Below are 16297 nucleotides of genomic sequence, written 5' to 3' on the forward strand. Positions count from 1 at the left end.
GGTGGTGTCAGTCCATCTCATTGAGGGCCTGTCTCTTTATCAGTTTCTACTTTTCCCAGTATGATTTCCTTCTCCAGGCATTGATCCTTCCTAACAACATGTCCAAAGAATAAGAGGTAAAAGTCTTGACATCTGGCTTCTGAGGAACATTCTGACTGTGCTCTTCCAAGATAGATTTGTTTTTTTTTTTTTCTGGCAGTCCTTGGTACTTTCAGTATTTTTCACCAACAACTCAAATCAAATGCAGGCTTTCCTTATTCATTGTCTAACTTAAACATGCAAATGAGACAATTGAAAATATTATTGCCTGGGTCAGGCATACCTTAGTCCTCAACGTGACCTCTTTGCTTTCCAACACTTTAAAGAGATCTGTTGCAGCAGAATATTATTTTTTGTCTTGACTGCTTCTTTCATGAGCATTGATTGTGGATCCAAGCAAAATAGAGTCTTTGAGAACTTCAGTTGCTTCTCTGTTTATCACGATGTTATTTGTAAATCCAGTTGTGAGGTACTACTCTTCCAGGCCACCACCATCGGTTGTACTGTGGTGGCTTGTGTGTTGCCTGATGGAATTTTACAAGACCAGTGACATATTCATTGCAAATACCTTTTCAGCAACGTAAGTGGTGACTATACCTATAGACCTCTCCAGATGGAGTACGCAGGAATCAAACTGACTACATCTGTGGGAAGATAAATTGGAGGAGCTCAATATTGTCAGTATTATCAGCCAAAACAAGGTCTGGCCTTGTTTTGACTGAAAATACTGAATATCAAGCCAACTGTGGAGTAGACTATCAGTTGCTCATAAGTAAGTTCAGGCTGAAGTTGAAAAAAATGGAAACAAATCTACAAGAACTATCATATGACCTTGAGTATGTTGCTGTTGTTAAGTATCATCGAGTCAGTCCCTATTCTTAGTGACCTTGTGTAGGGTTTTCAGGGAGTGGCTGGTATGCTTATTCTACAGTGCCTCATCTGACCTTGAGTATGGTGATGCTTATGTGCTGTGGAGTGGTTTTTTAACTCATGGCAACCTTGTACAGGGTTTCCAAGGCTATAAATCTTTATGGGAGCAGAAAGTCTCATCTTTCTCCCATAGAACTGCTGAGAGTTTCGAACTGATGACTGTCAGATTAGCAGCCCGACTCATTACCGCAATGCTGCCAGAGCTCCTTAACCTTGAAACCTTGAGTATATCACACCTGAATTTAGAAACTATCTCAAGAATATATTTGATGTACTGGAGACTAATGACTGAAGACCACAAGATTTGTGGGATGATATCAAGATATCATACATCAAGAAAACAAAAGGTCATTAAAAACAATAGAAAGAAACAAAGGACCTAATTAGATGTTAGAAGAGACACTGAAACTTGTTATTAAACTGTAGAGAAGCAAAAGCAACTGGAAGAAATGAGAAAGTAAAAGAGCTGAACAGGAAATTTCAAAGGGCATCTTGAGAAAACAAAGTCAAGTATTATAATGAAGTGTTCAAAGATCTGGAGTAAGAAAATCAAAAGGGAAGAACGCAATAAGCATTTCTTACGCTGAAAGAACTGAAGAAAAATATTCAGGCCTCAAGTTGGCAATATTGAAGGATTCTAAGAGCAAAATATTGAATGATGCATAAAGCATCACAGAAGATAAAAGAAATATACAGAGTCACTGTATCTAAAATAATTGCATTCTAGAGTCCTTTGTGGCACCATAGGATAAACACTGGCCTGCTAACCATAAACTTGGCATTTCAAACCCACCAGCTGCTCCTCAAAAACCCTATGCAGGGTCACTATGAGTAGAACCAACGCATTGACACTTAACATCCACATGGATAAAATATTGAATGATACAGAAAGCGTTATAAGGAGATGGAGAAAATGCACAGTGTCACTGTAGAAGAAGAATTGGTCAGTGTTCATTCATTTCGAGAGGTACCATATGATCAAGAACCAAAGATATTGATGGAAGAAGTCCAAACTGCACTGAAGGTGCTGGTGAAAAACAAGGCTGTAGGAATTGATGGAATATAAATGGAAATGTTTCAACAAACTGATGCAGTGTTGGAGATGCTCACATATAATTATAACTCCAATACAATTCCAAATAATATATGTAGATACCTGGAAGAGTTGATGTCTACATATATTATTTGGAATCATTCCTTCTCTTGTAGTTATTTGTTTGTTAATTATTGTTCACTTATATCAGTATGGAATCATCTATTTTATTTTGGGGATTATAATTCAACACTGCCATTTATTTTATTGCTAAAGTGTTCACGCTTTGACCATCAAAAGCTCTTAAAGATGGATTCTTGACATCTCCCCACCCCCATTGCACATTTTCGTACATATGAAAGCATGATATTTCTGTTGGGAGATTGAAAGATTTACTTTCAGAAGGTTAATATGGCAAGAATTTTGAGGATAGAGTCAAGGAAAGAAATATTGGTGGCAGGGAGATAAGTTGTTTAGGAGGAGATACGTTGTCTAAGGTAGTTCAGACAAGTGGAATTGAGGGCTTGAACTTGGTGATGGGGAGAGGAGTGCCTAGTCAGTTTCTAGATAAATTATAGAGCTAGAATTTACAAGAATAGGGTCTTGTTACAATGTCAGGAATTAGAGATACATTTAGAGGCAAGTCAGGTACAGTTAACTATTTTTAGAGAATTGCTTAATACAATTTTGAACATTGCCCAAACTTCCTACCACTCTTACTTTGTTCATACCATCTCAGTCTTCCTCCCTGCTCAACTTCCCCAGGCTCAATCTTACCCATCTTTTAAGGTCCAACTTGTATTATGTTTTTTCAGAAGCCATTTTAGGTTCTGCCAAATGAGGAAAGTGCCAGACTTTTACAGTATTTATATCTATAGCCTATATCTCATAACTGATAATTATTATTTACTACCTAATATTTTGCATCATCTATCTTGGAAGAAGTACACTCAGAATGCTCCCTAAAAGCCAGGATGGTTAGACATAGTCTCTTGTACTTTGAACATGTTGCCAAGAAGAACTATAAACTAACATCACTTTATTATGATGTCCTGGAGAAGGAGGGTTCGTAAAAAATAGGAAGACCCCAATGGGATGGAGTAACACAGTGGCAGGAACAATGGGGTCAAGCATAATAACAATTGTGAGGATGGTGCCAGACTGGGCAGTGTTTCATTCTGTTGTGCAAAGCATCCCAATGAGTTGGAATTGACTTGATGACACCTAACAACAACAGCAACACCATTTCTCTATCATGTTTCTCTTCACATTCTCCAGCCAAATAGCCTTAGACACTGTTGTTAAGTGCGCCTGCGTATGTTCCAACTTGACTCATAGTGACCCTGTATAGGGTTTCTGAGGAGTAGCTGGTGGATTTGAACTGCCAACCTTGTGGTTCGCAGTCCAGTGCTGATCCTGCAGCACCACAGCAGGGGTCCAGCCTTATTTATAATGAACCAATTATTTTGAATTGAGTTGTCATTTATTTGTCTTCAATAGGGAAAATATCCAGTTTGGTAAACTGCATTCCTGAATAAATTGTTCTCGGTTTTTTTTTTGTTGTTGTTGTTTGCTTTTTAACAGCGTGTATTTATTTACCTACTGCTTCTCAGAAAGCAGCTGTTTTGTGTTTTTGTTAGTTTGTTTTTGTCTTTTAAGATTTTGTCAATAATGATTTTGGGGAAAATAATCACTGCACAAAGACTTTACCTTTTAGGATTATTACTTAGACTTCTGCAATCTCAGTTCTCATCAGTTTATGATATTGTTCAGTGTCTTTTTATAGTTTACTGGTAGGACCTTGGATTGTGAAACACAAAGGACTGATCCTTCTGTTCTTTGAGGAACTGACATCTAAATGGTAAAACTGTTTGCATAATGCTCTAGAATTCTTTGAAGACATTTGTACCACAGCCACAAGAGTGGTTACAGTTTATAAATCAGGGTCCTAGAAAGCAGTACTTGTGTGACGTTTTCTTTAAACCCCCAAATTAGACAATTCAAAGAAACTTACACAGAATGCTTCAGTCAATGTTTATATGTGACTGGAATCTTAATTCTCTTAAATGGTCTGTCCCTTTCTTCTTGAATAAAGAACTTAGTTATGTACTTCCATGAGTATATTTTCCTGGCTCTTAAAACATTTAAGACCTCTAGAGTATTTTTACATAGTTGAAAATATAATTTCTTTTAGTTTTAATAGTTTTCCCTTGAAGTTTTTTCATGGAATGATACTAATAATTCAAAATGCGATCAGAGATGCCAAAAATCTTTTTTTTAAATGTAAACAGTTAAATTTGTCAGAATGAAATCATAATAGTTTCAAATATTTGGTAAGTTTTTGAGCTCACTTCAGTAAGGAAAGCAGTTGGATTATAGCAGGGCACATCATTTTAGAATATTTTTATAGCATCATTATAAACATCATTAGTACATCATCAAATCCTTGCCATTTATTTTGCTTGGTCTGCCCCCATAAAGATGACAGCCTAGGGAACCTTTGGGGGCAGTTATATGTCTTATAGGGTCACTGTGAGTCACAATTGTCTCGAAGTAACATCGTCTACATGGTTATGTGGTCTTAGGCAAGCTAGTAGTTCTTTCTGCACCTTGCTGGACTCATGTGTAAAATAAATGAGGATGATAATTATGAACCTGGTGAAACCTGCTCTGAGTTGTTCACAGGTCTTTTTTTATTTTTTTTAAATCTATTTCTGGGATCTTTGTAATGAATAGTTTTAGTAGCATCATGGCTACATCTGATTGGTCCTGTACTACGTGCTAAAACATTAGACACCACCAGCCACTGTGGAGCAAAGAGAATTTTATCACCTTTCTCATGACAGAGTTGATCTTCAACCCTTTGCAAGTTTGTTCTCACTTTTTATTGTGGTTTCAAAGAGATTAAATTCTCCTCTTCTCTCTCTGAAATAGTAATTAGTGAAATATTCCACCACTAATTAATGTTTTTATTTTTCCTAGTTATATAATTTTGGAGAGACAGTTTCCATTGTGTTTTGGACAGACACTTGGAGACCAGAAAGCTTCTTTGACAAAGTGAAGAAAAACAGACAAAATGGCATGCACACTTTATGCTTACTAGGTAAGGATCGCAGAGATTCCTTAAAGCCACCCTGTAGAGTTGCTATATTGTTCCCATTTTGATTATGTGTTAATATGAAAGAAATTGCATTGTGGGTGTCCAGCTGGAGGTAAGAAATGGTGCAGTGTAGCCGGTTTATGCATGCCACTCTTTTCCTGGCTCTCAAACATTCATTTTCTGTTTCACTTGTACAGTTCATGTTGCCCTTTCTTAACATCTCAACAGATCCTTTCCAGTGTTCAATATTTTCCCCATTTGTCTACCAAGATTCTGGCCTTTTCAATTTACTTTACTGGAATTCAACAGAATTGTATTGAGCATTTACTTGGTATCAGGAATTACTCTATATCTTACTAGGAATGCTCTTTGAATGCAGCAGTAGTGATGCTATCAGAATGATGGAATAATAGATGTGAAAGAAGCCTTGGAGATCATCTTAATTCAAGCCTGTCTTACAGATGAAGAAATTGAGGGTCAGAGATACTGAATCCTTTTCCCAGCATCAGCAGTTGGTTGGTGAGAGAATTGATAGAATCCTGTATAGCTCTTTTCACTGTACCATGATTTCTGATGTGGTGCTGTAGGATAAGCACTGGACTGTGAACCACAAGGTTGGCAGAGTTGGTGTTTCAAACTCACAACCTGTTTCTTGAAAACCCTATACAGTGTCACTGTGAGTCGGAATCGACTTGACAGCACTTAACAACAACAATGTCACCCAAATACTATTTCCTAAGAGTCCTGATGTGGCGCTGTGGGTTAAGTACCAGACTGCAAAGCCATTTGAACTGCAAGATTGCGTTCAAGCTCACCAGCTGCTCCTTGGAAACCCTATACAGGGTCGTCACTATGGGTCGGAATGGACAAGGCACTTAACAACAACAGTCAGTTCCTGGGAACTCCTGGTGTGGTGCTGTGGGATAAGCACTGGATTTCAAGCTTAGTTTGCACTTCAAGGAGTGCTATTCAGATTCACCAGCCTTCCTGGAAATCCTCTACTGGGTCCCTATCATCAACAAGTCAATTTCTTGAGTCCGAATTATTGACTCCATGACAGTGGGTTTAATCAGTTCCTATTTTCACAGCATGTGTATTCTGTGATGAAGGACAGAACAACACTAACTGGTATCTTGATAACTTTGAGAAAAATATTTGGAATCAGAAGACCAAATGCCAATGATATTACTTACTGTTGTTGTTGTTGTTATGTGCTGTGGAGTCAGTTCCAACTCATAGCGACCCTGTACAGGGTTTCCAAGGCTGTAAATCTTTATGGGAGCAGAAAGCCTAATCTTTCTCCCACGGAACAACTGGTAGTTTTGAACTGCTAACCATGAGATCAGCAGCCCAATTCGTAATCACTGCGCTACCAATGATATTACTTACTAGCTAGAGAATACATTATGAACATTCCTTAATTTTTGCCTTTGTATTTATTAAATACAACAGATAAGTATCGTGAAGTTGTTTTGTTGTTGTTGTTGTTAAGTGCCTTCGAGTCGGAGCCGACCCATAGCGACCCTGTACAGGGTTTCCGAGGGTGTAAATCCTTACGGGAGTAGAAAGCCTCATCTTTCTCCCGCGGAGCGGCTGGTAGTTTCGAACCACTGACCTTAAGGTTCGCAGCCCGATTCGTAACCACTACGCTACCAGAGCAGTGCTTTTCAGACTGTTAGTGGTGAAGGACCAATTTTATTTTGTCTTTTTACGTGATTGTTTTAAATTTTTCAATCTGTTTTGATTATTATGTTGTTGTGCCATTGAATCGGTTCCAATTCTTAGTGGCTCTGTGTAGGGTTTCTGAGGAGTGGCTGGTGGGCTTGAACCACCACCCTTGAGGTTAGCAGTCCAGTGCTTGTCCTATAGTACAACACCAGGACACCTAATTACTATAAATGTTTCTAAACACAGCCACACTCATTCATAGATGTAGCTAGCACTCTCTGGTGGTGTTTCTGCACTAAAGTGGCAGTGATGAGTATTTCTGACAAAGACCTTATGACCTGCAGAACCTAAAATATTTATTTTTTGGCCCTTTATAGAAAAATTTTCTGACTCCTGATTTAGAGTAAAAGTTAATCTAAATACAGGTGGTTTACTCTATATCCCTTGTTGTGACTGTCTTTCCCATTACCTTGTATAATTTTTTTATAGTCTTATCAACATGAATTATTTTATTAACTTACTTATTTTCTTCCCTACTTTTTAACAGCAGGGATTTTGTTTTGCGCATTGCTTTCTTCCTAATGTCTCTAAGGGTCTGGTATAGTGTAGCTACTCAGTAAATACTTGTGGAAGTTCATTGGTTGATTTTTTTTTTTTTTTTGGCTCAGACTTGTCATCTTTTGGTACAGAAAATCTTGACCTCCTGCTAGTTCTTTCAGTTCACATCAGAATACATTTCTTTTATTCTTTTCACGCTGATACCTACTTAATTCTGACTCTTAATATCTTCCCTTGTCTCTTCCATTCTTCCCTCCTTGTTCTGTTTTAAAGCTTTATAGTTCTGTTGTAATACACACGGATCCTAGCTCCAGTGATTTCCTAGTTCTAATCCCTCTATTCGATGTACTTTTTCTTGTACCAAACCCTTTTCATAGCTGTCCTTCCCTCTATCATTCTTGACTACTTTTGTATTAATTTTCTTGGCTTATGCCTCTGTTCCATTATTAGCTGCTGTAATGTGGTCTTTTAATATATTGTAATTGTGATTTTGTATTTACTGATGATTATTATTTACTTTCTTACTTATAATTTTTGCCCTTGAATATTTTATGTGGAAAGAAACTTGTTAAGTGCCACCTAGTGAGTTCTGACTCATGGTGACTCTGTATAGGGCTTCTGATGAGCAGCTGGTGGGTTTGAACCGCCTTTCCAGTTAGCAGTTAACAACTGTGATTATCTTACATTGCTACACCAGGACTCCTGTTCATAAGCACTGGACTGCTAGCCAGAAGATTGGCAGTTTAAACCAACCACATTCGCTCCTCAGAAACCCTACATAAGGTCGCTTTGAGTGGGTTCACATTGGAAAACACTTGTTAATTGGTGTGGAATATGTCAATTAGGACTAAAGAAGAATGATAGTAGGAAGGACAGCTGGTAAAAAGACTCTTTACAGGGAATAATAAAAGTGCATTGAATAGAGGGATTAGTACTCAGGAATCCCTGGAGCTGGGCTCCATGCGCATTCCAACAGAACTGAGACTAGAACAGAGCACGGAGAGAAGAGCCAGGCTACATGGTAATCCCCCATGTGTCTATAAATATCTGAGGGTCAGGTGAACAACATTTATCTTTTGGGAATCTATGGCTAGGCAGGTAAAAAAATCAATTTACAGGTAAGTATTTTTTGAGTTGTTACTTAGTGTCCATTAGGCCTTTTAAGAAAAATGAAGGAAATAGTAGAAAGGGATCCTACCCTCAGGGTTTTGAACTCTAGTGTGGAATTAAAGTATTATGCACGTGAAAGTTGAAAGGACAGTCCAGTTCTATTGTTTGGAGAGGCAGGAAGGACAGAACTTTGGCTCTAGACCTCTTAAATTGCTGCCTCTTTTCCTGGCTTTCCTGGGAAAAGACAAACAAGGTTAAACAATCTGTCTTCCTTGTTCCATTAACAAAACAGGAACAGGTTGTGAAGTATTAGGATATCATGATTCCAAATCCTCAACTGTAGATTTCATCATTTGATTATTTGAAATTATCATGATTTAAATTATGATGTATTTATTGAATGCCTGCTATGGGCCCAGCCCTGTAGGGATTATCGAGAATAATCCATAGTAGGAAATCAAAGAGAATTTAAAATTTACTTGGGGAGACAAAACGTTTGTATATGACATAATTAGAAGTTAATGAACAATAGTGTTAATATAGATATTTGAAAGAACCAAAAGCATTTGAGGGGAAGTTAGCAAAGGCCTAAGGAGCTGGGAATGAAGTTGTTTAAGGAGTGGATAGATTAATACAGGTGGGTACTAAGAAAGTACAGTTTTTCAGTAGACATTTATAGAATATTTACTTGGTTCTGGACTGTGAACCACAAGTTCCATGGTTCAAGTCCACCAGCCTCTCCACAGGAGAAAGATGAGGCCTTCTGCTCCCTTAAAAATGTAAAGCCTCAGAAACCCTATACAGGGTCACCATGAGTTGGAGCTGACTCGCTGTAAGTGGATTGTTGCTGCTGCTGCTAAGCGCTGTTGAGTCCCACTCTTAGTGACCCTGTACCTATAGGTAGGTTTGAACGGCCAACCTTGCTGCTCACAGTCCAGTACTTATCCTACAGAGCCACACCAAGTAAGTACCTTACTACCACAAATAACATCTCAGAAGCTCAAGGTGAATGAATGTAATACATTAATGAATTGTATTTTGAATCTGAAAAATAAGTTTCACCACTGGTTCCATGTGTTCACCACATTTAGAAATAGATGAGATGACTTTCTCCTGTTCTCCTTAGTTAACTTTTTACTATCCTTTATAAGAAAAACTTTTATAATTACTTAGGAAAGCTGCAGAAGTCTGTCACTTGCACCATATTTATTATTGTAAAAACAAACATTGGCTGAAGCATTTGTTTTCATTATGAAAAGCAGGAAGCAGCTGTTGCTCTTGCTGTTGTATATTGAGTTCCTGGGAGGGTATAGGATAATTCTACTCTTTCAACTTAGACCAAGTCATTCAACTACCACTAGTGATTAAAAAGTGTAAAGCGTCAAATATGTGTGATGCTTGGTGTGAGAGCAATGTTAGTGTTCCTTCTTGTTTCTTTTGGATGCCCAGTACCTGACAGAGGGTCTACGTTGGGTGCTTAGTAAATAAATGTCTGTTAAAAGTATGAATATTTGATATTAAAGTATTTATTCATAAATATGGCATGTCTTGCCATAAGAAAGTAAAAATCTTTCAAAATGTAGCAAATAATTTTTTTCTATGTATTTTATACCCACTGAAGCTTACATTGTAGTGCATGAAAATAGGTAAGAATAGGAACATGGTAGGACTTTTCATTTTCATCTTTGCATTTACTAGAAAAAAAAAAAAAAATTTGATTAGCTGATAGGTAATGTATCTGCCAATATTTATCTAATTCATTCTTCTTTTCCAAGAGGAAATTAGATCCTTTCAGAATAGTCTTAAGACCAAGTTCATGTTGTTTTTTAACCAGTGATTTTACACACCACAAACTTTCATTCTTCTATTTCCGTAAGAACGTGCCTGGAGAGAAGTGTTAGGGAAGACTGTTAGGGATTTTCAAATGAGCCTTTTGGAGACTTGGGAAGAATGCTTCCCAGAAATATAGGTGATTGTCGCTTAACTGAAGTTTACACATAGGGTTTTGGATAAAGTATTCTATCTAATATTTTCACTTCCTACAGACATCAAAGTAAAGGAGCAGTCTCTGGAAAATCTAATCAAGTAAGTTATGAAAATGCTTACATTTATTTTAGTTCCTTAAGGAAGTCTATTAAATTCTATTTCAATGACATGAGTTCTAAAGATTGTTGAAAATCAGATTTCATAACGGTTAAAAAATTAACACTTTTATTCTTATGAAGTGATATGTAGTACTTGTAAACATCTATGGACTGAATTAATGCATTGGGAATCAGCAGATATTGGCTCAAGCTCCAAATTTGCCATTGGTTGTGTACTGCTCTTGGACAAGTCACTTCCATCTCTGAGCCTTATTTTCCTCACATATTGTATAATGAAAGTAATTATCCGCTGTTGCTTACACTGACAGTGTCCAGTACAATAGCTACCACCCAGATATGGCTAATGAGTACTTGAAATGGAGCTAATGCTACTGAGGAATTTGAATATTTTGTTTAATTTTAACCATTTAAAGCTGATAGTTTAATTATCGGAAAACTTTTTAAGTATGTTTGAGACATCTTTGATATGTGAATCTACTTTAACAACTCTGTATTTTATGCAACCTAGATACAGATAAAATATTTCCAATGAAAATTTAGTTTCCAAATTAAGATGTGTTACAAATATAAAATACACATCAGATTTCAAAGACTTAGTACATAAAAACAAAAAATATCTTAATCTATATGACTAGATTGAAATATATTTAAATGTATTAGGTTTAAATAAAATATCAATTCATTTCTTCTTTTGTTTTTGTTTCTGTGACTTCTAGAAAATTTAGAAATATGTATGTAGCTCATGATTTCTGTTTACATAGTTCTGACTTAGAGGATTATTTTGAGAGTCAGTAAAATAATGTATATGAATGTTTTGTCAGCGGCAAAGGCTGCATTTTTTTTATTATGATAATTGGGAGCACCTGTTACACTTTTGAGACCTACAGAAATAACTATATCTCACCATCCAAAACGTTCACGTCTTTACCCTTGTAGTTTATTTTTCTTAGAGGAAGAAGTGAAAAGAGGAACATGCGGTTTAAACATAGTAATAAAAATATACAGTTTGGAGCCTAATTAAGCTGCTGCATAGACCAAGCTGCCACTTACATTGAAACCGACTCCGTGGCATTCTACAACAAGAAGACACTACTTTGAGTAAAAGTAACTTTGATTTACTCATCTATCTTTAAGTTGCTGATTTTTCTTCTTGCCAACATTTCAGTGAAATAAGGCGGCATTTGAAATAATCCTCTAAGTCAGAACTATGTTTAAAAAAAAAACAATGAAAAAAACTTAAGAAATACTTAAGATAAAACTACCCATGGTTTATTGTTGTTTAATGCTATTGATTCACTTCTGACTCACAGACTTACAAGGTTTTCAAGGAGTGGCTAATGGTTTTGAACTACTGACCTTGCGGTTAGTAGTCAGGGCTTATCCTTACAGTGCCACACCATGTCCCCTGGGTTACTGTATACTGAAAGAGGGTATCACATGAAAGCTCAGACAGAATATACTTGGGAGTGTAATTGCATCAGTAACCAATTATGTGATTTTATGGCTAAAAACAATGGCATCTGGGTTTTTACTTACAGGGGAAGGAAGATCTTTGAACCTCCTCGGTTTATGAGTGTGAACCAAGCAGCTCAACAGCTTCTGGAAATTGTTCAAAATCAACGAATCCGAGGAGAAGAACCAGGTATGTAAGACCCTATGGTGGTGGTGGTGTGCCATGGAGTTAGTGCTGACTCATATTGACCCTACATAGTGTTTCTGAGGCTGTAAATCTTTACAGGAGCAGAAAGCCTCGTCTTTCTCCCACGGAACAGCTGGTAATTTAGAACTGCTGACCTTGAGGTTAGCAGCCTGACTTGAAGCCACTGTGCAACCAGAACTCCTTATAAGCATGTTATAAGCACGTAAATATTACTCCCCTGCTGCTGTTGATGGGAGTCCTGGTGTGGCACTACGGGTTAATGCACAAGACTGCAAAGCCGTTTGAACTACAAGCTTGGTGGTTCAGGCTCACCAGTTGCTCCTTGGAAACCCTGTGCAGGATTGCTATGGATTGGAACCGACTTGATGGCACTTAACAACAACAACTGCTGTTGATGTGTATACGATAGAACCTCAGCCACATACAACACACCGCCAGCACTGTCTCTGAAGAATCTGTATATTTTCTTGTCATTTTTTCAACTTTAACTTAAACCCCATTGGCTATGAATTATACTGAAAGAAAAGTAATGGGAGTTCTTTCTAGTTAAATTAGCACTACTCCAGGAAGTGAGGAGTTTTTATAAACCAACTGTAAATCAGATTTGATGTAAATAATATATTAAAGTATAAATATTTTGGTAAAAGACAGAATTTACAGTTAGCCCTAATAAATATCTTTCCTTAAAAAATGTATTTATTCTTCTTTTACAAATTCTCAAAACTGAAACCAGAAATAGTTTTCTTCAGGGAAAAGACAAGAGAATTTGTCTTTATATTTTTCATATCAAGACACAGCGGGAATATATTGTAAAGTGTTAGTAAATCTTCATTGAGAGATTCTTAAAGGAACCTGGCACTGTATATTCTGTTAGAAGGTTCTGAATGCCTCTGAGTACCTCTTCCTTGATAGAATACCAGAGTAGCCATTGCTGAGTTTACCTTTAATGAACAGGCTTGTTACAGTCGTAATAGAAATAGTCCAAGGGTGTTGTATCCATCAGCTGTTCATAGTTACCTACACACCTCTTATCCTTGATGATTGCTCGATCAGGACAACTTTTTCCCCTAAACAGTAAAACCAGTAAAGGGTCAACCCTTCAACTACCGCACTAGAGATCATAATACTAAAGTTCACTGAAGCTGGCATTTTGAATTTAGCATAACACCACAATGCCCATTATTTGTTAAAGAGTCGGTTTGGTGTACAAAATATTCACAATATCTTAGTCCTAAATTACTCTATTACCTTAAACCTCACAACTACATTTTAAGAGAGTAGCCCATTTGAAAAAGTGAGAAAACTAAGATTTGTTACATAGCTAGCAACCAATCAGAAACTCAAATCTATGTATTTATGCATTGTTGTTGTTAAGTGCCGGCAAGTTGGTTCCGACTCATAGAGACCCTGTATAGGGTTTCCAGGGAACTGCCGGTCAGTTTGAATGGACGATCTTGCAGTTTAAACCAATCTTGGGATCCAGTGCTTTATCCCACAGTGCCACACCAGGACTCCTAATCCTGTGTTATTTAAATATACCTTGGTCAATAAGGATTATTTCAAACATTATATTAAAAATGTAATCATTTAGTATGAATATACTTTGTTCACTCAGAATTTATTTAAAGACCAAATTTGTGCAGTTGTAAAGGATATAGATAAAGCTAAAGGATATGTACTAGGGTGGGTTGCTTGGTTGGCTGGTTATGTGCCATGGAGTTGGTTCTGACTCATAACGACCCTGTATAGGGTTTCTGAGGCTATAAATCTTACAGGAACAGAAAGCCTCATCTTTCTCCCACTACACTATGGTAAGCCTTTGGAATTCTAAAGGGGGCAATTGAGAAGTACTGCTTTATATGCCAGGTGGCATAAAAGATTGGAAAGCATTTAGTAGATAAGTGGATAATTGGTTGATAATTAGTGAATAAGTAAATTAAAGATATTTTGGGCATTAAAACTGTGCTTCTCTTGGTACTAATGTTGGTTTGAATGGGTACACAGAATGACTCTCACAGTATCTTCTTTTTTCTTATGAAACAGTAATCAGCGAGGAGACACTCTGTGTTGGTTTAGCCAGAGTTGGAGCTGAGGACCAGAAAATTGCAGCATGCACTTTACAGCAAATGTGCACTGTGGACTTGGGAGGACCGTTACATTCCCTCATTATCACAGGAGGCAGCATGCATCCTCTGGAAATTGAGATGCTAAATCAGTTTTCCATATCAGAAGATACTTCAGAGTCTAAAAGCATTGATGGCCTCTGAATGTAGACATTTTATATGATCAATTTTTGTCATATATATGTATATATATATATATATATATATATATATATATATAAAGAAGTTGGACAGGTCTTTTCATTTGCCTAATAAGTATAATACATGTAACCAGGAAGAAAGAGGTTGACTCAACAATGTTTGGTTTCCTGTGGCAATGAGATTTTTCCCGATGATGTCATTAGCTGTTGCTGCTTTTTTGGCAGCTTTTCAGCATGCACACACATGGAACAGACCAAGCCAGAAAACTTGTGGAGAGACATCCATAGGCAGAGTCATTTTAAAAGCAGTTTTTACTTTAAAAAAAAAAACAATTTATACAAAGTGGTTTGTTTGCTTGTAGTCATAGATCATAACTTTGAGAGGTAACTGGAATGTGAATAACTTTGATTTGACCAAAAGTCAGTTTTAAAAGGGTAAAAAAGAAGAGACAAGAAAAGCAAATAAAAGATTGGTAACAGTTCACATTTTTTTAAATAATTTTCTTTTTTCTTAAAAACGTCAGCCCTTCTTACTGTAAGAGGTGTTATGCTCTTACAGTAGATGATGTCGCAGATGATGTCAGCGTATATAAACTGAAGTATAAAGTATTAAGTCTCCACCCCAACAGTTTTCCTTTCTTAAAGCTCACTGAAGTAGATTATACCTTTCCAAATTGGCTGGTCTTGTTTAGCTGACATCCAAATTATATGGCTCATATCCTGCTGTATGTGGAAGGTAGTGCTATATGTACATGCTGTGTAGTGCTGCAACAACAGAAATAGCACAAGTGGATACCTTCAATAGATAGAAATTTATTTTCTCACAGTGTAGGAAGCTAGAAGTCCATATTCAGAGTGCCGGATCTGTAGGAAGGCTTTCTCTTTGTGTCTGCTTAGGAGAAAGGTCCTTGTCTCCTTTTAGCTTTTGTAGGCCCAGAATTATTTGGAGATCTCATGTGTCTTGGCAACAATCTTTCCCTGGATTTATAGTGTGGCAGGAAAAGTTACTGGACCACAATGTCAATTGAAACTTCAAGGTTAGCAGTTCAAACATATCAGCCACTCCTCAGGGTTGCTTTGAGTCAGTACTGAATTGGCACTTAACAACAATAACAAGAGCTTCACAGTGCAGGGGCCCCAAGTCCAAAGAATGCTCTCCACTCGTGACTCTTCTTTCTTTGTGTCAGTAGGTTCCTCTGTCTCTACTCCTTATTTATCTCAAAGAAATTGGCTCAAAATACAACCAAATCCTAAAGATTGCATCTAACCTCATAGAAGTGAGGATATTCAACACATAGGATAATTCCATTAGATTAGGACTGATCACATCATATAACACCATGCTGTGTGTGTGTGGGGTGTGTGTGTGTGTGTGTGATTGGTTACATCATTTTAGATCCCTCATCATGGGAGATTACTACATCTTAACTGCCAGATGACTGAAATCAAGCCCAACCAAGTCAACAACAACATTTGAATTATCGTAGAAGGTAATATTACTGTTGTAAAGATGATCAACCAACCACTACAGTTGTCTGGATTTAAATAGAAAATTCTGCATCCAACCTGACAAATGGAAAACCTGATGACTTACACAGTATATTAAAAAAATAATAATAACTTTGATCTCAACAGTGGATTTTTCAAGATTCATCATACTACTTAACTCAGTTAATATACCATTGAACCCTGGTATGGCACTCTAGGATAAGCACCGGAATGCTAACTGCAGTATCGGCAGTTTAAACCAAGCAGCAGTTCGTGGAAACCCTATACAGGGTTGCTGTGAGTTGGAACTAACTCTATAGCATATAACAACAACAACAGGGTC

At 37.1% G+C, this 16297-nt stretch overlaps 1 protein-coding gene across 2 annotated transcripts in view; it reads left to right on the forward strand.

The window, feature by feature from the left end:
* The window catches only part of DPH5 (diphthamide biosynthesis 5), a 65582-nt gene extending 51075 nt beyond the window's left edge, over nucleotides 1-14507 (forward strand). Inside the window, exons 5-8 of one of the 2 annotated variants that reach the window (XM_006830906.1) lie at nucleotides 4985-5105; nucleotides 10484-10523; nucleotides 12082-12185; nucleotides 14247-14507. In XM_006830906.1, coding sequence (XP_006830969.1) covers nucleotides 4985-5105; nucleotides 10484-10523; nucleotides 12082-12185; nucleotides 14247-14470 — 489 coding nt within the window. In that variant the 3' untranslated portion in view covers nucleotides 14471-14507. Of the gene's footprint in view, nucleotides 1-4984; nucleotides 5106-10483; nucleotides 10524-12081; nucleotides 12190-14246 lie in introns of both variants that reach the window. The other variant, XM_006830907.1, reaches the window with a different exon arrangement.
* Nucleotides 14508-16297: the final 1790 nt, after the last annotated feature.

The sequence above is a fragment of the Chrysochloris asiatica genome, unplaced genomic scaffold, assembly GCF_000296735.1.
Source record: "Chrysochloris asiatica unplaced genomic scaffold, ChrAsi1.0 scaffold00002, whole genome shotgun sequence".
Classification (NCBI taxonomy): domain Eukaryota; kingdom Metazoa; phylum Chordata; class Mammalia; order Afrosoricida; family Chrysochloridae; genus Chrysochloris; species Chrysochloris asiatica.